General features: G+C 44.2%; 1 protein-coding gene across 2 annotated transcripts in view; it reads left to right on the top strand.

Annotated features, from left to right (window-relative positions):
• The window catches only part of cog5 (component of oligomeric golgi complex 5), a 204,208-nt gene that overhangs the window by 160,426 nt on the left and 20,766 nt on the right, over nucleotides 1-23,016 (top strand). For both annotated transcript variants that reach the window (XM_068059080.1, XM_068059082.1), the window contains 3 exons: nucleotides 15,886-15,996; nucleotides 17,326-17,388; nucleotides 21,450-21,553. In XM_068059080.1, the coding sequence (XP_067915181.1) occupies nucleotides 15,886-15,996; nucleotides 17,326-17,388; nucleotides 21,450-21,553 (278 nt within the window). The remainder of the gene's footprint in view (nucleotides 1-15,885; nucleotides 15,997-17,325; nucleotides 17,389-21,449; nucleotides 21,554-23,016) is intronic.

Below are 23,016 nucleotides of genomic sequence, written 5' to 3'. Positions count from 1 at the left end.
TTCCGGGCATCTCCCTCCCGCCTATATACCACTGTGTCGACGGGACAGGACATAACTAGGGATGGTGATGGTGGTCTGGGACATTGTCTGCAAGGTATGATTCTGTGAGTATGACTGTCAGGCTGCTGCTTGACTAGTCTGTGGGGCAGCTTTCCCAATTTTGGCACAAGCCCCCAGATGTTGGTAAAGAGTCGATAGGGTTAAGTTTGCCGTTGTCGTTTCCGGTACCTAGGTCAATGCCAGGTGGTCCAACCGGTTCCATTTCTCTTAGACTTTGGAACAGTTTGATACAACTGAATGGCTTGCTAGTCCATTTGAGAGGGCAGTTAAGAGTCAACCATATTACTCTGGGTCTAGAGTAACATGTAGGCCAGACCAGGTAAGGACAGCAGATTTCCTTCCCTAAAGGACATTAGTGAACCAGATAGGTTTTTACAACAATCGACAATAGTTTCATGGTCACCACTAGACTAGCCTTTTCAATTCTAGATTTATTAATTGAATTCAAATTTCACTATCCGCTGTGGTGGGATTCAAACACATGCCCCCAGAGCATTAGCCTGGTGCGCTGGGTCACTAGTCTAGTGGCATTACCACTAGGCCACCGCCTCCCTCAAAGTGGTTGGGACATACACATGGAATTGAGGTAGAAGCTGAAGTATAACCAACTTTAAGAAAAAATATTCTATAAGTGTGTGAATTTTTTTATTATAATGGAGAAATTTGACGCAGTATAAAATTAGTTTTTCAGGGACAGTGTGGCTATTCAGTAATTCTGAACTTAATATGCTGTTAAAAATCCAGTTACACCTCATTCAACAAAGTGCAACTCTTTCAAGGGTTTTTTACAATGAGACTAATAGCATAGAAGGGCAAGTTCTTGTCAGTTCAGTGATTTCTACTTGATTGCAGTCTGGAGGGACTTTTCCAGCACACCCTAAGGGGAAGCATGGAATCACTTGACAGCAACATGTGGATTTCCATGTTTAACCGTGCGTGTGGACTCCAGAACTTGCTGTCATTTTCAGAGGAGTAATGATGGTGAATGCTGACAGTTTCACTATCGGTGTACTGGTTTGGAAGAGTTAGGAAGCAATGCCATGAATAACGATTTCAGATATGAATATTCAGGCACAGTTGTTGGAAGATCTATAAGGCATTAATTCTGCCCTTCTCTCTCCCTCACCCATGCAACAGATAATCTTGTCATCTGGGTTTATACCACTCACTAGTGCTGAATACTACCTATCTTCACAGTCAAATCAGTTTTAGATTTTTTGTTCCCAAGCTTCCAATAGCTTATTTGCAGTTTTATTCCCCATATTTGCTCATGAACTGCTAACAACTCTGCCAAACTCATCTGTTGGATATTTGAAGATTGGCTGTGATGACGCAATTATGCCATCTTGTAAAAGATTTTTGTCAAAAGTGGTGCTCCATTGTTCACAATTTATATTAACGATTTGGACTGTGAGAAGTGGTACCTTTTCAAATGCGGACAACACCAAATTGGGAGGTGCATTTAATGCTCAAAGAATGTGAATAATAAGGAAGAGGTTAATAAGCTTGCAAAATGGGCATGTAATTGGCAAATTAATTTCGATATAAGTGCGAGGTGGTGCAATTTGGTAGGAAGAATAAGAAGGCTACATACTACTTCACAGAATTGTTACAGCGCAGAAGGTGGCTATTTGGCCCATCGTGTCTGTACCAGCTCCCAAAACGAGCAATTCACCTAATGCCATTCCCCTGCCTTCTCCCCTAAACCCTGCACATTTTTCCTTTTCAGCTAACAGTTTAATTCCCTTTTGAATGCCTCGATTGAACCTGCCTCCACCATACTCCTAAGGCAATGCATTCCAGATCCTAACCACTTGCTACGTGAAAAAGTTTTTCCTCATGTTGCTTTTGCTTTTTCTGCCAATCACTTTAAATCTGTGCCCTCTCGTTCTTGATCCTTGCACAAGTGGAATTTTCTCTCTCCACTCTGTCCAGACCCCTCGTGATTTTGAATACCTTTATCAAATTTCCTCTCAGCCTTCTCTCCTCCAAGGAAAACAGTCCCAGCTTCTCCAGACTGTCTTAATACCTGAAGCTTCTCATCCCTGGAACCATTCTCGTGAATCTTTTCTGTGCTTTCATATCTTTCCTAAAGTGCGACGCCCAAAACTGGATGCAGTACTCCAGCTGAAGCCGAACTTGTGTCTTATACAAGTTTAACATAACCTCCTTGCTCTTGTACTCTATGCACCTATTAATAAAGCCCAGGATACTGTATGCTTTATTAACTGCTCACTCAACCTGTCCTGCCACCTTCAATGACTTATGCACATATACCCCCAGGTCCCTCTGCTCTTGCACCCCCTTTAGTGTAAATACCCTTTGTTATATTGTCCGCATTGCTGTTCTTACCAAAATGAATGACTTCACATTTCTCCACATTGACCTTCATCTGGCACTTGTCCACCCATTCCACCAATTTTTCTCCTTCCTTTTTGGCCTCCTCGTCTCGAGACAATGGGTAAGCGCCTAGAGGTGGTCAGTGGTTTGTGGAGCAGCGCTTGGAGTGGCTATAAAGGCCAATTCTAGAGTGACAGACTCTTCCGCAGGTGCTGCAGGTAAAGTTGGTTGTCGGGGCTGTTACACAGTTGACTTTCCTTACACTGCTGTCTCTTCTCTTGCCAACTGCTGAGTCTCTTCGTCTCTCCTCTCTTCAGCCCTGCCTTTATAGCTGTCCTCCAGCTCTGGCAATCGCTGGCAACTGGCTCCCACGACTTGTGGTCAATGTCGCAAGACTTCATGTCGCGTTTGCAAACCTCTTTAAAGCAGAGATGTGGATGGCCGGTGGGTCTGATACCAGCGACGAACTCTCTGTACAATAAGTCCTTGGGGATCCTGCCATCTTCCATGCGGCTCACATGGCCAAGCCATCTCAAGCGCCACTGGCTCAGTAGGGCATACATGTGGGGGATGTTGTCTGCCTCAAGGACTTCTGCATTAGAGATACGGTCCTGTCACCTGATGGCAAGAATTCTCCGGAGGCAGCAAAGATGGAATGCATTGAGACATTGCACTTGGCTGACATACGTTGTCCAGGCCTCGCTGTCATAGAGCAAGGTATTGAGGACACAGGCTTGAAACACTCGGACTTTTGTGTTCCAGGTCAGTGCGCCATTTTCCCCACACCCTCTCGGTCAGTCTGGACATAGCAGCTTGTCTGTGTCCTTTTTAAGTTCTGCAGTCTCAGTTAGAACAATTGTTCAAGTTTCATATCATCCGCAATTTTGAAATTGTGCCCTGTCCACCAAGGTCTAGGTCATTAATGTATATCAGGAAGAGCAAGGGTCCCAGCACTGACCTCTGAGGAATTCCACTACAAACTTTCCTCCAGCCTAAAGAACATCCATTAACCATTACTCTCTGTTTCCTGTCACTCAGCCAATTTTGTATCCATGCTGCTACTGTTCCTCTTATTCCATGAGCTATAATTTTGCTCAAGTCTATTGTGTGGCCCTGTATCAGATGCCTTTTGGAAGTCCATGTACAGTACATCAACAGCATAGCCCTCATCAACTGTCTGTTACCTTGTCAAAAAGACTTCAACTTAGTTAAACATGATTTTCACTTAACAAATCCATGCTGGCTTTCCTTAATTACCTTGCAATTGTCTGTGACTATTAATTTGGTCCCAAATTATTTTTACTAGAAGTTTCCCCACCACTGAAATTAAACTGACTGGCCTGTAGTCGCTGGGCTTACCTTTACCTCTTTTTTTTGAACAAAGGTGTAACATTTTTGCAATTCTCCAGTCCTCTGGCATCACCCCTGAGTCTAAGAAAGACTGGAAAATTATGGCCAGTGCCTCCGCAATTTCCACTCTCACCTCACTCTCTATTGTTTGATGCATCTGATGTGGCCCTGGTGCTTTATCAACTTTAAGTATAGATAGTCTATCTGATATGTCCTCATCAATTTTAAATCCTTCAAGTGTATTAATTAACTCCTCTTTCACTGTTGCCTAGGTAGCATCATCTTCCATGGTAAAGACAGATGCAAAGTATTAATTTAATACCTCAGCTATTCCCTCTGCCTCCATGAGTAAGTTCCCCTTTTGGTCCCTAATTGGCCCTACTACACCTTTTACCACCTTTTTAATATTTATATACCTACAGGAGCCTTTGGGATTTCCTTTTATGTTAGCTGCCAGTCTCTTTTCATACTCTTTGCTTCTCTTATTTGCCTTTTCACTTCCCCTCTGAACCTTCTATATTTAGCCTAGTTCTGCATTGTATTATCTACCTAACATCTGTCATACGCACACTTTTTCTTCATCATCTCGATCTCTTTTGTCATCCAGGGGGCTCTGGATTTATTTGCCCTACCTTTCCCCTTCAAGGGAATATACCTTGACTGCCCAAACTATCTTCTCTTTGAAGGTAGTCCATTGTTCAGCTACTGTTTTTCCTTCCAACCTTTGATTCCAATTTATTCGGCCCAGATCCATTCTTACCCCTTAATTACAATCCGACTAGGATAGAGGAGCAAAAAGATCATGGTACCGATATACAAATCACTAAAAGTAGGTACACAGGTTAGCTCAAGGCCATAATAAGAAAAGCAAAGCAAACCAAGCACTGGGGTTCATTTCCAGTGGGATAGAACTGAAAAGCAGAGAAGTTTATATTAAACTTTTATTGAACATTGGTTAAACCACACTTGGAGTACTATGCACAGTTCTGCTGGTCTTATTACAGAAAGAATATAAGAGGCACTGGAGAAGGTTCACAAAAAGATTCACAAAGTTGATACCAGAATTGACAGATATAATTATCAGGAAAGACTCAACAGGCTGGTGAAATTTTCTCCAGAAAGAGAAAGCTCAGTGGTGACATAAAATCATAGAATGGTTCCAACACAGAAGAAGGCCTTTTGGCCTTTCATGTCTGTGCCAGCTCTCTGCTAGAGCAACTCCGCTCATCCCGCTCCCTCACCCTTTCCCGGTAATATTGCAATTTTTTTCTCTTCAGATAATTATTCAATTCCCTTTTGAAAGCCATGATTGAATCTGCTTCCACCACACTCTCGGGCAGTGCATTCCAGATGCTAATCGCTTACTGTGCAAAAAAACAAAAGTTTTTCCTCATGTCGTCTTTGCTTTTTTAAATCTCAAATCGTGCCCTCTGGTTCTGGATCCTTCAGCCAATGGAAACAGTTTGTCCCGATTATTCTGTCCAGACCCTCATGATTTTGAACATCTGGAGTATTGCATCCAGTTCTGGGCGTTGTACTTCAGGAAAGACGTGAGGGCATTGGAGAGAATACAGAAAAGATTCACAAGAATGGTTCCAGGGGTGAGGAACTTCAGTTATGAAGATAGATTGGAGAAGTTAGGACTGTTTTCCTTGGAGACAAGAAGGCTGAGAGGTGATTTGTTCGAGGTATTCAAAATCATTAGGGGTCTGGACAGAGTAGATAGAGAGAAACTGTTCCCACTCGTGAAAGGATAGAGAACGAGAGGGCACAGATTTAAAGTATTTGGTAAGAGAAGCAAAAGTGACATGAGGAAAAACTTTTTCACGCAGCAAGTGGTTAAGATCTGGAATGTTCTGCCTGAGAACGTGGTGGAGACAGGTTTAATTGAAGCATTCAAAAGGGAATTAGGCAATTATATGAAAAGGAAGAATGTGCAGGGTTATGGGAGAAGGCGGAGGAATGGAACTGAGGGCATTGCTTCTTTCAGAGAGCCAGTATAGGCACGATGGGCCAAATGGCGGCATCCTGCACTGTAATGATTGTGATCTCTATCAAATCTCCTGTCAACCTTCTCTTTAAGGAGAACAGCCCCAGCTGCTTTCTTGATAAGCAAAGGGGGTGGAAGGTTATCGGGGGTAGGTGGAAATGTGGAGCAATCAGTTCATCCATGAACTTATTGAATGGCGGAGCTGGCTTGAGGGGTCGAGTGGCCTACTCCTGCTTCTAATTCATATGCTGGAACCTGTCATAGCCGCTAAGCGCATTGCACTGCTGAACTACAAAAAAGCCCCCAGCGAGTTAACATCCGTAGCACTTAAAACAGCCAGAAGCGCTGCCCAAAGAACAGCCAGGCGCTGCGCAAATGACTACTGGCAACACCTATGCAGTCATATTCAGCTGGCCTCCGACACCAGAAACATCAGAGGAATGTATGATGGCATTAAGAGAGCTTTTGGGCCAACCATCAAGAAGATCGCCCCCCTCAAAGCTAAATCAGGGGACACAATCACTGTCCAACGCAAGCAAATGGACCGCTGAGTTGAGCACTACCTAGAACTGTGCTCCAGGGAGACTGTTGTCACTGAGACTGCCCTCAATGCAGCCCAGTCTCTGCCAGTCATGGATGAGCTGGACGTACAGCCAACAAAATCGGAACTTAGTGATGCCAGCGGAAAAGCCCCTGGGAAGGATGGCATTACCCCTGAAATAACCAAGAGTGCTAAGCCTGCCAAACTCTCAGCACTCTACGAACTGCTTTGCCTGTGCTGGGACAAGGGAGCAGTACCACAGGACATGCGCGATGCCAATATCACCCTCTATAAAAACGAAGGTGACCGCGGTGACTGCAACAACTACCGTGGAATCTCCCTGCTCAGCATAGTGGGGAAAGTCTTCGCTCGAGTCGCTTTAACCAGGCTCCAGAAGCTGGCCGAGCGTGTCTACCCTGAGGCACAGTGTGGCTTTCGAGCAGAGAGATCGACCATTGACATGCTGTTCTCCCTTCGTCAGCTACAGGAGAAATGCCGCGAACAATAGATGCTCCTCTACGTTGCTTTCATTGATCTCACCAAAGCCTTTGACCTCGTCTGCAGAAGTGGTCTCTTCAGACTACTAGAAAAGATCGGATGTCCACCAAAGCTACTAAGTATCATCACCTCATTCCATGACAATATGAAAGGCACAATTCAGCATAGCGGCACCTCATCAGACCCCTTTGCTATCCTGAAAGAAGGAATTTTCCTCCACACAATATCAGGTGGCAGGTTGTTCAACCTTGCCCGCCTAAGAGCGAAGACCAAAGTACGGAAAGTCCTCATCAGAGAACTCTTTGCTGACGATGCTGCATTAACATCTCGCACTGAAGAGTGTCTGCAGAGTCTCATCGACAGGTTTGCGGCTGCCTGCAACGAATTTGGCCTAACCATCAGCCTCAAGAAAACGAACATCATGGGACAGGACGTCAGAAATGCTCCATCCATCAATATGGGCGACCACGCTCTGGAAGTGCTTCAAGAGTTCACCTGCCTAGGCTCAACTATCACCAGTATCCTGTCTCAGTGCAGAAATCAACAAGCGCATGGGAAAGGCTTCCACTGCTATGTCCAGACTGGCCAAGAGACTGTGGGAAAATGGCACACTGACACGGAATACAAAAGTCCGAGTGTAGCAAACCTGTGTCCTCAGTATCTTGCTCTACGGCAGCGAGGCCTGGACAACGTTTGTCAGCCAAGAGTGACGTCTCAATTCATTCCATCTTCGCTGCCTCCGGAGAATCCTTGGCATCAGGTGGCAGGATCGCATCTCCAACACAGTAGTCCTCGAGGCGGCCAACATCCCCAGCTTATACACTCTACTGAGTCAGCGGCGCTTGAGATGGCTTGGCCATGTGAGCCGCATGGAAGATGGCAGGATCCCCAAAGACACATTGTACAGCGAGCTCACCACTGGTTTCAGACCCACCGACCGTCCATGCCTCCGCTTTAAAGACGTCTGCAAACGCTACATGAAGTCCTGTAACATTGATCACAAGTCGTGGGAGTCAGTTGCCAGCGATCGCCAGAGCTGGCGGGCAGCCATAAAGGCGGGGCTAAAGTGTTGCGAGTTGAAGAGACTTAGCGGTTGGCAGGAAAAAAGACAAAAGCGCAAGGGGAGAGCCAACTGTGTAACAGCCCCGACAACCAATTTTTTCTGCAGCACCTGTGGAAGAGCCTGTCACTCTAGAATTGGCCTTTATAGCCACTCCAGGCGCTGCTCCACAAACCACTGACCACCACCAGGTGCTTACCCATTGTCTCCCGAGACAAGGAGGCCAAAGAAGTCTTGGATCCACAAGTTGCAGACTCTGGTATTCCTAAATCAAGATAGAGAGTTTATTAAGCACAGCAAGGATTTACAAAGCAACACTTAACCAATGGCAGTTGGTAGAGTGCAGAGTGTCCTTGGTTCTTGCTTCCCAAGCCGCTGTGGCACAGTCTTCTCTCCAAGTGTTCTGTTGACCGTGGTCTGGTCTCCTCTTCAGATTTATGTGCACCAATGCCTCTCAGTACCTTTCTTTAATCCCTTTCCAAGGGTTTCTTCGTGCCATATTTGGTCATTTCCAAATTAACCCTTTTGATTGTTCAGGTATGGCCTCACCTTCCATACATTGTCTCTAGAAATGGTTTGATGGCCGAAGTAATTGTAACACGATGGGAAATGTTTGATATCCCCATCAACACTGCAGTTATGAATAGCCTCCGAATATCTTTATTTGCATTTCCATCCCCATAAGGTCTGCAAGTCTGAGTCTCTCTTAATTGAAATGGAGAGGAGCAGTCAACAGACATCCTGCCTTATCTCAAAACCATTTCTGCCTTTTTCCTACAGCAGACACTGTTTTTCACCATCTTTCCAGTACAGCATGCATTTCATATAACATGATTCCAGACACAAGGTACACAACTTAATCCTAATATAATGGATTGATACACATACAAAGTACAAATATTCCTGAGCATTACCGTATCATTCTGGAAAAACATTCTACTTTAAAAATATAGCACCTCATGTGAATTGCAGCAGGTCATAACCTGCACAGTTTCATTCAAGCAGTAGAGTCATAGTTATACAGCACAGGAACAAGCACTTTGGCCCATCGTGTCCATGTAATAACAGATTAAACATGCGAGTTGTTAACCCCTTAGTTCCTACACTTTTATACTGTATGCCGCTATTTATAAAGCCCTGGATCCTGTATGCCTTATTAACCGCTTTCTAAGCTTGCCTTGCCACCTTCAACGATTTGTGCACACACGCACCTAGGTCTCTCTCCTGCACCCTGTTTAGAATTGTATCCTTCATTTTATATTGCCTCTCCTCGTTGTTCTACCAAAAGGTATCACTTCACACTTCTGTATATTAAGTTTCATCTGCCACGTGTCTACCAGTTTGTCTATGCCCTTTTGAAGTCTATCACTATCCTACTCACAGTTCACAATTCTTCCAAGTTTTGTGCCATCTGCAAATTTGAAATTGTGTCCTGCACACCCAAGTCTAGGTCATTTAATGTAGGTCAAGAACAACAGTGGTCCTCAAACTGACCCCTGGGGAACACCACTCTATGCCTTCCTCCAGTCCGCAAAACAACTGTTCACCACTACTGTGATACTGAATACTACCTTGGCTGTTCAGTTTTCTGTCAATTAAGACCCTCTCTGTACTAACGCTTCGTCGTTCACCACACCATTAACACCCATTTGCCTTTGCTCCATGACCTTCTGGTCAGTTATTCTGTGTGACCTTGTCCTATCCACACCTCTTTTGTTATCTCTAGTCCCACCCCCGTGTTACTTGCTTAAAACCTATATAAAAAAAAATTTCTAGCCTCTGCCAGTTCTGATGAAGGGTCACTGACCTGAAGTTAACTCTGCTTCTCTCTCCACAGATGCTGCCAGACCTGCTGAGTATTTCCAGCATTTCTTGTTTTTATGTTCACCGCTACTGTTTCCTGTCACTCATCCAAATTTGTATCCATGGTGCCCTGTACCTTTTGTTCCATGGGCTTTAACTTTGCTGACAAACCTGTTGGGTGGCACTTTATCAAATGCCTTTTGGAATTCCACATGCACTGCATCAATTACTTTACCCTCACAACCCTCTCTTAACTAACTTGACTGAATTTTTTGATGCAGTAAGCACGATTTGCCTTGGTTATTCATGCTGGCTTTCCCACCACCGAGGTTCAACTGACTGACTGGCCTGTATTGCTGGGCTTCTCCTTGCAGCCCTTTTTGACCGAGGTTAAAACCATAGCAATTCTCCAGTCCTCTGGCACCACCCCTGTATCTAAGGAGGAGAGGAAGATTATTGCCAGCAATTTCCACCCTAACCTCCCTTGGTATCCTCATATGCATCTGATCTAGTCCTGGTGACTTATCAACTGTAAGTGCAGCCAGCCTTTCTAAGAGCTCCTCTTTATCAATTTTTAGCCCATCCAGTGTCTCAGCTACCTATTCTTTTATTATGACTGGCAGCATCTTCCTTGGCAAAGTATTCATTTGGGACCTCAGCCATGCCCTCTGCCTCCATGCGTAAATCTCCTTTTGGAAGTTAATCGGCTGCACTCCTTTTACTACCCTTTCACTATTTATATGCCTATAGCAAACTTGTGGATTCCTTTTTATGTTAGCTGCTAGTCTCTTCTCATACTCTCTCGTTGCTTCTCTCATTTCTTTTTTTCCACTTACCCTCTGAACTGTCTATGTTCAGCCTGCTTCTCACTTTTATTACCAACCTGACATCTGTCATACTCAGCCTTTTGCTGCTTCATCTTACTCTATCCCTTTCATCATTCAGGGAGCTCTGGTTTTGTTTGTCCTACCTTTCCCCATCATGGGAATGTACCTCGACTGTACCTGAACGACCTCATCTTTAAAGGCAGCACGTTGTTCAGTTACAGTTTTGCCTGATCATCTTTGATTCCAATTTACCTGGGTCAGATCCGTTCTCACCCACTGAAATTAGCCCTGCTCCAATTAATTATTTTTATAATGGAATGCTCATTGTCCTTTTCCATAGCTAAACTGAATCTTATGATACTATGATCACTGTTCACCACATGTTTCCTTACTGCCACATAGTATACCTGATGGAAGTCTTTAGTTAATGAAAAGGTTTGACAGGCTAAATGTAGAGAAAATGTTTCCACTTGTTGGGGAGTCTAAAGCTAGAAGTCATAAATATAAGATAGTAATAAATTCAGTAGGAAATTTGGGAGTAACTTCTTTGCGCAAAGACTGGTAAGAATGTGGAATGCATTACTACTAGTAGTAGTTGAAGCTAATAGCATAAATGCCTTTAAGGAGAGGCCAGATAAGCTCATGAGCGAGAAAGAAATAGAAGGATACTCTGATGGTGTTAAATGAAGTAGGATGGGAGGAGGCTCCTGTGGAGAATGAGCACCATCATAGGCCAGTCGGGCTAAACGGCCTGCTTCTGTGCTGTACGCTAGATGAAGGCTAAATGTACTGGTTTTTTTTTTTAAGATATATCTTTGTAAATGTTTATCGGTGAAAGCTAATGCAATGTTATTTGATTGCAACTGCCAAGTAATGTACTCTTCTAAATACTACTTAAAACTTGAAAATAATCTGTCATACTTGCAGTTTTGTCATCATCAGATACATTGGACAGGATTTTCTGAGGCCAACGGGGGTGGGAACGGAGTTGGCAGACATAATTTTGCACCACCACCTGGTGTGCTCGTTTGCTGGCACCAATGTGCCCCCGAACCATTTTTGAGAAGGCTGGTTTGGGGGCGGAATGGCTACCCACCCACAACTGGCGGGGTAGCTTGCTAAGTAAATTAAAAGACCAATTAAGGCCATTGATTGGAGGCAAACTGGAATTTTCCAGTTGGTCTGTGGGCCCCACATGGCATTGGGAGCACGGTAGCTGCGCGGATGCAGCCTCCCAGCGACAGACCCTTGGCAAGGGGAGTGGGGGCTAGTACTCCAGGATGACCTTGAGTCCCCTACCCTGTCTATCTGGCTACATCTGTGGCCACAGGCTGCCCTGTGGAGGGGTGGTCCCACCACAGTGATGGGTCTGGCAGCTGTGAGCATTTTGTATCCTAAATTTTTTTGAGTGCTGAGAGACACCTCCCGATTGAGGCACCCTCTCGCTCTCTCTTACCTGCAACAGCAGGCTGTAGCTCCTTCAGTGCTGAAGGACCTCCAGCTTCGAGAGTCTGTCTGCCATGCTTAATTGGATGGTGAGTGTGCCCTCTGGCCACTAATTGGCCAATTGAGCAAAAAGCCATGTTGGGTTGTTGCTCCAGACACATTGCAAGGTCAGGACCTGCATTTAATGCCAATGTCCTGACCCAAAATGGAAGATCCTGCCCATGTCATTTTTTGACTTGTAAGATGCATAAGTTAATTATACTTAATTTAATCTGATGCCCCTTTAATTTTCCTAGTTTCTATATTATTGATACTTCAACATCATCATTCATACACTTATGTAGTACTTTTATGGAAGGAAAACTTCCCAAGACAATTTACAAGGTGAGGAGGGTGGGTTTAGACACTGAGCAGAAGTTGAGAGGAGTTAGGTGAGGTACCCAAAGGTGGATTTTAAGGAGCTTTTGAAGGTAGAAATAAATTGAACAAGGCAAAGAGGTTTAAGAGGAGAATCCCAAAGCGCAGGAGCATGATGGCTGCAGCTTCTGCCATGTTGGAGCAGAAGGGGAAAAAAAGAACAGCAATCCAGACTCAAACTTCGGAGGCTGAGGATGACTATAAAGTCGAATGTGAAGGCGATAAAAATGTGAATGAGGACTTTAGTGGCAATGGGGAATGAAGTAGGTATGGAAACGGGTGATATTTCAGAGGTGCAAATAGGCAATCTTGGTAATGCATTATATGTAGAGTTTGCTTAGTCATACTTCTTCTTTGGCCTCCTTGGCTCAGGAGACAATGGGTAAGCGCCTGGAGGTGCTCAGTGGTTTGTGGAGCAGCGCCTGGAGTGGCTACAAAGGCCAATACTAGAGTGACAGCCTCTTCCACAGGTGCTGCAGATAAAATTGGTTGTTGGGGCTGTTACACAGTTGGCTCTCCCCTTGCACTTCTGTCTTTTTTCCTGCCAACTGCTAAGTCTCTTCGACTTGCCACACTTTAGCCACGCTTTTATGGCTGCCTGCCAGCTCTGGCGATCGCTGGCAACTGACTCCCACGGCATGTGATCAATGTCACAGGACTTCATGTAGCGTTTGCAGACGTCTTTAAAGCGGAGACATGGACGGTCGGTGGGTCTGATACCAGTGGCGAGCTCGCTGTACAATGTGTCCTTGGGGATCCTGCCATCTTCCATGCGGCTCACATGGCCAAGCCATCTCAAGTGCTGCTGGCTCAGTAGGTTGTATAAGCTGGGGATGTTGGCCACCTCGAGGACGTCTGTGTTGGAGATGCGGTCCTGCCACCTGATGCCAAGTATTCTCCGGAGGCAGCGAAGATGGAATGAATTGAGACGTCGCTCTTGGCTGACATACGTTGCCCAGATACTCTCGGACTTTTGTGATCCGTGTCAGTATGCCATTTTTCCCACACTACCTTGGCCAGTCTGGACATAGTAATGGAAGCCTTTCCCATGCGCTTGTTGATTTCTGCATCGAGACACAGGTTACAGGTGATAGTTGAGCCTAGGTAGGTGAACTCTTGAAGCACTTCCAGAGCGTGGTCGCTGCTATTGATGCATGGAGCATTTCTGACGTCTTGTCCCATGATGTTCGTTTTGTTGAGGCTGATGGTTAGGCCAAATTCATTGCAGGCAGCCGCAAACCTGTCGATGAGACTCTGCAGACACTCTTCAGTGCGAGATGTTAATGCAGCATCGTCAGCAAAGAGTTCTCTGATGAGGACTCATCAGGGCGGCGCAGTGGTTAGCACCGCAGCCTCACAGCTCCAGGGACCCGGGTTCGATTCCGGGTACTGCCTGTGTGGAGTTTGCAAGTTCTCCCTGTGTCTGCGTGGGTTTTCTCCGGGTGCTCCGGTTTCCTCCCACAAGCCAAAAAGACTTGCAGGTTGATAGGTAAATTGGCCATTATAAATTGTCACTAGTATAGGTAGGTGGTAGGGAAATATAGGGACAGGTGGGGATGTTTGGTAGGAATATGGGATTAGTGTAGGATTAGTATAAATGGGTGGTTGATGTTCGGCACAGACTCGGTGGGCCGAAGGGCCTGTTTCAGTGCTGTATCTCTTTAAAAAAAAAAAGGACTTTCCGTACTTTGGTCTTCACTCTTAGACGGGCAAGGTTGAACAACCTGCCACCTGATCTTGTGTGGAGGAAAATTCTTCTGGTGAAGACAAATGTAGGTCCCTTACAGTCAGAAACAGGAGAATTTATTATGGGGAACAAAGAAATGGCTGACCAACAAATGCATACTTTGGTTCTGTCTTCACAAAGGAGGACCCAAATAACATACCAGAAATGTTTGGGAACACAGGGTTTATTGAGAGGAAGGAACTGAAGGAAATCAGTATTAGTAGAGAAATGGTGTTGGGGAAATTGATGGGACTGAAGACTGATAAATCCCCAGGGCCTGATGGTTTGCATCCCAGAGTATTTAAGGAAGTGGCACTAGATATAGTGGATGCATTGGTGGTCATCTTTCAAGATTCTATAGACTCTGGAACAGTTCCTAAAGATTGGAGGGTAGCTAATGTAACCCCACTATTTAAAAAGGGAGGTAGAGAGAAATCAGGGAATTATAGACCAGTCATCCTGGCGTCGATAGTGGGGAAAATTCTAGAGTCCATTATCAAAGATTTTATAGCAGAGCACTTGGAGAACAGTGGTAGAATCGGACAGAGTCAGCATGGATTTACGAAAGGGAAATCATGCTTGACAAATCTACGAGAATTCTTCGAGGATGTAACTAGTAGAGTTGATGAGGGGGAGCCAGTGGATGTGGTTTATTTGGACTTTCAGAAGGCTTTCGACAAAGTCCCACATAAGAGGTTAGCGTGTAAAGTTTTCGCCGGGTGCTGTGGTTTCCTCCCACCACCAAAGACTTGCAGGTGATAGGTAAATTGGCCATTGTAAATTGCCCCTAGTGTAGGTGGGTGGTAGGGAATATGGGATTACTGCAGGGGTAGTATAAATGGGTGGTTCTTGGTTGGCACAGACTCGGTGGGCCGAAGGGCCTGTTTCAGTGCTGTATCTCTAAATAAATAAATAAGACTTGAACGCATGTGAGAGCAGCAGGGAAAAGAAAATCCCAAACAATGTGGGTGCGAGAACACAGCCCTGTTTCACGCCACTCAGGATAGGAAAGGGGTCTGATGAGGCGCCGCTATGCTGAATTGTGCCTTTCATGTCATGGAATGAGGTGATGATACTTAGTAGCTTTGGTGGACATCCGATCTTTTCTAGTAGTCTGAAGAGACCACGTCTGCTGACGAGGTCACAGGCTTTGGTGAGATCAATGAAAGCAATGTAGAGGGGCATCTGTTGTTCGCGGCATTTCTCCTGTAGCTGATGAAGGGAGAACAGCATGTCAATGGTCGATCTCTCTGCTCGAAAGCCACACTGTGCCTCGGTAGACACGCTCGGCCAGCTTCTGGAGCCTGTTTAAAGCGACTCGAGCGAAGACTTTCCCCACTATGCTGAGCAGGGAGATTCCACGGTCGTTGTTGCGGTCACCTTTGTTTTTATAGAGGGTGATGATATTGGCATCGCGCATGTCCTTTGGTACTGCTCCCTCGTCCCAGCACAGGCAAAGCAGTGCGTAGAGTGCTGAGAGTATAGCAGCTTAGCACTCTTGATTATTTCAGGGGTAATGCTGTCCTTCTATGTAGAGTTTGCTTAGTCATACAGTCCACTCAATTTGCATGGTCATGTTTAACCGAAGCAAAGAGTGGGAAGTAGGCAGAATCAGGGCCAATATTGTAAAATTTGCGTTGAGAAATAAACCGTCTTGCCACTGTCTAACTGGAGAAAGTTTTTGTTGATTCATGTCTTGCTGTCTGATCTTACTTATCTCATTAGTTTTATGTTGTAAGAAAGTGAATAAACAATTTTGCAATGAATTACATATTAACTTATTCCAAATCAAATGGGTGTAATTTAAGCATTTGTTTTTCTTCACAGCTGTCTACACAGGGTGATGCCAGTCAAGTGATTGGGCCACTGACAGAAGGACAGAGAAGGAATGTAGCAGTAGTGAATTCATTGTACAAATTGTATCAGTCAATGTTGAAGGTAGGGGTTGCCGTGCATTGCCGAGAGTAACTTTCTTTTATTAATTTGTGGCTATTCTAATTATTGTTTTAAACAACTGATGAGAAAAGAATGAAGGATATAAAAAGTTGATTGAAATGTCTCTGGCATATTGCTGAGCCTGTAGAATATATTCTAGTATGCAGTTAACAATTTCCAGCTTGTATATTCAGTAGTTTTTCACTTTTTTTCCCTTTAACTGACATATCATCAAGAAATAACTTCGTGAAGACTTTCAATTCAACCAAAGTGGCTGAATTTTCTTCTGAAGCAGTTTCACTGTAAAGTTGTGCGAGGCTGGGATTTCCATCTACTGGCACGATCCAACCTGGTTTCCTGAGTCGAAATTCATTAAAAATACAGGATACACTCCCAGTGGTCTCATCGCAATACAGAGAGCGCGCACTGCTGCTAAGGAGTGAAATGCAGTCATACTGAAGATTATTCTGTGTTTTTAATCTGTGCCGTGGTATATTCATGACTAGATATGGGAGCAGAAAACATGGAGCGGTGGCCATAACTGAACTCCCCCTCTCAGAAGGGTCATCATTGGGTCTCCTGTTGACATTCCAGGATGCAACCCCACTCCTATTCTGTCAATAGTATTTCAGACAGGAGGCAAGAAAATCTAGGTTACCAGGCATTTAAATATAGCAATGCTATCAAGGGTTGGCCAGTGTTCCCTGCTTTGGGGTGGGGGGTGGTAGTAAGGGAGTGAAAAGATTCCTGGCAGTGCTTTCATGGGTGGGAATTCAGCAGTAGGCCTTAATTTCTTTGACACTTCCATCAACCTGATCTGTGAAAACCCAACCTTAATTCTGCTGTTTTAGCTGGAATGCTGCAGACAAGGTTTAATTAGTAAGCTTGGTAAAGGGGCTATCAAAGAATATGATCAATTATTTTTCTCATTCATTTATCCTCCACAGAACATACGATGGTGTTATCATCAAATGGAAAGAAGATAATAGCTAGTATCCCTTTAAGAACTCTCCTCATGGCAGTCTTGAGACCCATGGTCTGGTCTCCCTCCTTCACCACAATAATATTGTAGCTTCAGTCAGTCAAAATGTTATACTAACTTATCATTGACACATTTGGAATACTCAGTGCCATTTTGGGCTTTCCATCTTTTAAAAAAAAAAAATGTTTCAGACTAAAGTTACAAAGATAATTTGGGAACTTGAGGTTCTAAGCTATGAAGAAAGATGCACAGAACTGAACTTGCTTTCATTTGAAAAAGGGGAATTGAGAGATTTGTGTTTAAGAAAGTGTTCCACCTACCACGATTATAACATCTGCTTGCTTTTCCAGGTACTGTCTAACCTGAGCTCCTTCCCTTTAGCTGCTGAACAAACAATTAGAACAGCATTGGAGGTAAATTACAGACGGTTTCAGTTGTATTAATATATTAGTTAATAAATATTAATAAAGTATACAATGCTAAAGTGGGTGCAGGAGAGAGGGACCTAGGTGTATATGTGCATAAATCATTGAAGGTGGCAGGACAGGTTGAGAGAACGGTTAATAAAGCATATGGGTGGCGCAGTGGTTAGCGGCGCAGTGGTTAGCACCGCAGCCTCACAGCTCCAGCGACCCGGGTTCGATTCTGGGTATTGCCTGTGCGGAGTTTGCAAGTTCTCCCTGTGACCGCGTGGGTTTTCGCCGGGTGCTCCGGTTTCATCCCACAGCCAAAAACTTGCAGGTTGATAGGTAAATTGGCCATTATAAATTGCCCCTCGTATAGGTAGGGGAATTGAGGCAAGGTGGGGATGTGAGAGGGTAATGGGATTAATGTAGGATTAGTATAAGTGGGTGGTTGATGGTCGGCACAGACTCGGGCCGAAGGGCCTGTTTCAGTGCTGTATCTCTAAATAAATAAAATAAAAATAATTAAAAAGTATCCTGGGCTGCTTTAATAGGGGTGTGGAGTATAAAAGCAAGGAAGTTATGTTGAACTTGTATAAGACACTAGTTCGGCCTCAGCTGGAGTATTGTGTCCAGTTCTGGGCGCCACACTTTAGGAAAGAAGTGAGGGCATTGGAGAGAGTACAGAAATGATTTACGAGAATGGTTCCAGGGATGAGGAATTTCAGTTTTGAAGATAGATTGGAGAAGTTAGGACTGTTTTCCTTGGGGAAGAGAAGGCTGAGAAGTGATTTGATAGACGTATTCGAAATCCTGAGGGGTCTGGACAGAGTAAATAGAGAGAAACTGTTTCCACTCGTGAAAGGATTGAGAATGAGGGGGCACAGATTTAAAATATTTGGTAAGAGAAGCAAAAGTGACACGAGAAAAAACTTTTTCACGTAGCGAGTGGTTAAGGTCTGGAATGCTCTGCCTGACAACATGGTGGAGGCTGCTTCAATTGAAGCATTCAAAAGGGAATTACAGTTATATGAAAAGGAAGAATGTGCAGGGTTATGGGGAGAAGGCGGAGGAATGAACTGAGGGAATTGCTCCTTCAGAGAGCCAGTGTGGACATGGTGGGCTGAATAGCCTCCTTCTGCACTATAATGATTCTGTATTACTGTGCCATTTGTATTCATAAGTGAACAGAAGGAATGCATTGCTGAACTTTCCGTTCTTGCTTCTTCGGCCCTTTTTGTTTGAATGAGATGATAACATCTGGGGTTGACATTTTGCATTATCAAAATCCCATTAACTTGGTTTATCTGGGATTTCTGTTGATCTTCCACCAAAGTTACAGTGACCAATTGGAAGGGCCTCCAAGGAAATTCCTAGTGCAAGTGTGCATGTCAGCCTCTCTAAAGTGAGGCATGGCATGGTCAGTTGCAGAGTACATCTCCCCTATCTGGCTCAATAATATATTCTAGTCCCCATCCTCAGAAATACACTTCTAGTGTATCATAGTATGAAACAGCACAGGAGGCCATCGTGCTTGTGCCAGCTCCTTGGTAGAGCTATCCTATTAGTCCCATTCCTGCTCTTTCCCCACAGCCATAAAGTCATAGAGTTTTACAGCACAGAAACAGGTCCTTCGGCCCAACGCGCCTGCGCCGACCATCAAGCACCTATCCTAACTAATCCCATTTCCCTGCACTTGGCCCGTAGCCTTGTATGTTATGGCGTTTCAAGTGCTCATCTAAATATTTCTTGAATGTTGTGAGTGTTCCTGCCTCTACCACCCCTTCAGGCAGTGTTTTCCAGATTCCAACCACCCTCTGGGTGAAAAGATTCCTCCTCAACTCCCCTCTAAAACCTCCTGCTCCTTACCTTAAATCTATGCCCCCTAGTTATTGACCTCTCCGCTAAGGGAAAAAGTTTCTTCCTATCTATTCTATCAATGCCCCTCATAATTCTGCATACCTCAATCAGGTCCCCCCTCAATCTTCTCTGCTCCAAGGAAAACAAGAGCCTATCCAGTCTCTCTTCATAACTGAAATGCTCCAGCCCAGGCAACATCCTGGTGAATCTCCTCTGCACCCTCTCCATTGTAATCACATCCTTCCTATAGTGTGGCGACCAGAACTGTACACAGTACTCCAACTGTGGCCTAACCAGCATTTTATACAGCTCCATCATAACCTCCCTGCTCCTATATTCTATGCCTCGGCTAATAAAGGCAAGTATCCCGTATGCCTTCCAAACCACCTTATCTACCTGTGCTGCTGCCTTCAGTGACCTATGGACAAGAACCCCAAGGTCCCTCTGACCCTCTGTACTCCCTCGGGTCCTACCATCCATTTTATATTCCATTGCCTTGCTAGACCTCCCAAAGTGCATCACCTCGGGATTAAACTCCATTTGCTACTGCTCCACCCATCTTACCAGCCCATCTATATCGTCCTGTAATGCAAGGCTTTCCTCCTCGCTATTTATGACACCAATTTTCGTGTCGCCTGCGAACTTACTGATCATACCTCCTGTATTCACGTCTAAATCATTTTTCCCTTCAAACGTCTATCCAATTCCTTTTTGAAAGTTATTATTGAATCTGATTCCACCAGCCCTTCAGGCAGCGCATTTCAGATCATCGTAATTCACTATTTTAAAAAAATGTTTTCGCAAGTCATCTTTAGTTCTTTTTCCAATCACCTTAAAGCTGTGTCCCCTGATTGGAAACCCTTCTGCCATTGGAAACAGATGCTTTTTATTTACACTATCAAAACAGTCCATGATTTTGAATGCCTCTAAAATCTCTTAATCTTCTCTAAGGAGAACAGCCCCAGATTTTCCAATCTCTCCACAAAACTGACGTCCCTAATTCCTTTTACCATTTTACTAAATGTCTTCTGCACTTCTCCAGGGCCTTATTGTGCCCTGAATTGAACACATGACTCCAGCTGAGGCCTAAGCAGTGTTTTATATAAGTTTAACATGATTGCCTTACTTTTGTACTGTATGCCACTATTAATAAAGCCCAGAATTCCTTTTTTTAGCAGCTTTCTCAACTTGTACTGCTATTTAAAAACATTTGTATGCATACATGCCCAGATCTCTCTTACCACTCACCCATTAACATGGTACCATTTAGTTTATATTGCCTCTCCTCATTCTTCCCTTCACATTTCAGCAGACAGCCTGTATTCTCCTGACTTCTGTTACTATCCTTTGCATTGTTTACTACATTTTGGACTTTTGTCATCTGCAGACTTTGAAATTCTATCTTGTATACCCAAGTAGAAGTCATTAATATATTATCAAAGGGGCAATGACCTAATACTGATCCTGGGAAACACCACTGTACACTTCCTTCAGTCTACAAAACAACAGTTCATCACTACTGTTTTTCTGTTCCTTAGCCAATTTTGTATCCATGCTGCCACTGTCCCTTTAATTCCATGAGCTTTAAATTTGCGCTCATAGCTATTGTGTGGCACTTCATCAGATTACTTTTGAAAGTTCATATATGCATCAACCATACTGCCCTCGTCAGCCCCCTCTGTTATTTCATTAAAGAGTTTAATCAAGCTAGTTAAACACAATTTTCCTTCAACAAATTCTTGCTGACTTTCATTTATTAATCCATACCTTTTCAAATGTCAATTAATTTTGTCATGGATTATTGTCTCTCAAAGTTTCCCCACCACTGACGCTAGGCTGCTTGGCCAGTCATGGTCGGGTTTATCCCTCCCCCTTTTTTGAACAGGGGTGTAACATTTGCTGTTATCCAGTCCTCTGGTACTGCCACCACATCGCCACCCGCGCCACTCCCCCGTATCAGTATGAGTTTTTTTCACACCTGGCCTAAGTCAGTTTTATGTAATGTCTCCATGAACTTGCCATTTTAGGCCTATTTGTGCTGAATTGTATGCTGCTTTTTGCTACTAGAAACTGTTACGATTGTTCAAATTGTTTTAAATATCTTTCAAAGTCCAGTTAAAGAAAAATAATATTTTTGCCATGTTTAAATGTTACTTAACATGTCATGGACTACAAATTTCAATTTTAAATCTTCCTATTTCACTTTTTAGACAATTCAAGCTCTCATGGGAAATGCAGTACAGCCATTGCTAAACTCTGTGGAAGACTCTGTTGAGGCCATTATTATCACGATGCACCAAGAAGACTTTGCAGGGTAATTATTAGACAGAAAAGGTTGCAAAAATTCAAACTCAATTTGGCAACTTTATTCCTCTGGACCCAAAATAGTATTGGAGCTCTTTGTTGTAGGGAAAACAATTGTTGTAAACCCAGCTATTTTGAGGCCAGTATTCTCCTCTTCTGAAGGCACTGAATCCACAGATGGCACGCTGATAGCTCATCTAACATGCATGCAGAGGTATTCAATGGACTAAGCAACTGCTGAGGACATCACAGCCAAGGCTTATCCTTGTTCGATGACCATGAGTGTGCAATTTACAGTAAGAATCACTGGATAGTGATTGAAGGAGGAGCCCTTGCAGATATTCTTTCCCCCTACCAACCCCAATTCTGCAGTGCTAGCACCTATTCTAATGCCCGACTATTGCCTTGATTGAGATCAGTTAGTTCAACAAACATTGGGAATGGAACCTGAAATTTTATGTTTAGTATGTTTTTACTACCTGAGTATATTTATCTTTTTGGAGGAATATTTATTGATACCTTGAATATAATGTGCTAAGTAGGCAAAGATTAAACTCTTTGAATCTTGTTATGTTAAACTTGTATTGAACCTTGGTTGGACCACACTTAGAATACTGTGAACAGTTCTGGTCTCGTTCTAAAAAGGATAGAGGCATTGGATGGATCTTAAAGTAGCAGCACTGGGATATTTAGAGCCATTCACAACCTCAAAATGTTCCAAAGTGCTTCACAGCCAATGACATACGTTTGACATGTAGGTTGGCGTCCTAGGAAAAATGAGCCTGATCAGAACTGGGGGTGGCGATGGGTGGCGGGCGGGGGGGGGGGGTGGGTGCGCAGAAGAGTAGTTGGGCAAAAAATGGTATTGCATGGCTGATGGGGTAAGGAGCTGGAAGCAGATATGATGGGCCAAAGAAGGTGAAGGCAGCTGATGGAGTAGCCTTAATTTTGGAGATGACAAGGCTGTGTACTCTTTTCATCCTTCATAGGTGAAGTTCGAAGAGATGGGTGGGAAGAGTTGGCACGGTAGTTTACAGACACAAAACTTTGATTTGTTCCTGACCTCCAGTATAATCCACAAAATCACAGAATTGTTAACAGTGCATAAGGAGGCCATTCAGCCCATCGTGTCTGCACTGGCTCTCTGAAAGAGCAATTCCCTTAGTTCCATTCCCAGGAGTACTAAGAAGCTTTGGTTGCCAAGAGGGAAAGGAATACTGGGCGGCGCAGTGGTTAGCACCGCAGCCTCACAGCTCCAGCGACCCGGGTTCGATTCTGGGTACTGCCTGTGTGGAGTTTGCAAGTTCTCCCTGTGTCTGCGTGGGTTTCCTCCGGGTGCTCCGGTTTCCTCCCACCTCCAAAAGACTTGCAGGTTGATAGGTAAATTGGCCATTGTAAATTGCCCCTAGTGTAGGTAGGTGGTAGGAGAATAGTGGGGATGTGGTAGAGAATATGGGGTTAGTGTAGGGTTAG

The sequence above is a fragment of the Heterodontus francisci genome, chromosome 27 (assembly GCF_036365525.1).
Source record: "Heterodontus francisci isolate sHetFra1 chromosome 27, sHetFra1.hap1, whole genome shotgun sequence".
Taxonomy (NCBI): Eukaryota; Metazoa; Chordata; class Chondrichthyes; order Heterodontiformes; family Heterodontidae; genus Heterodontus; species Heterodontus francisci.
This window is presented reverse-complemented; position numbering and strand designations above follow the sequence as displayed.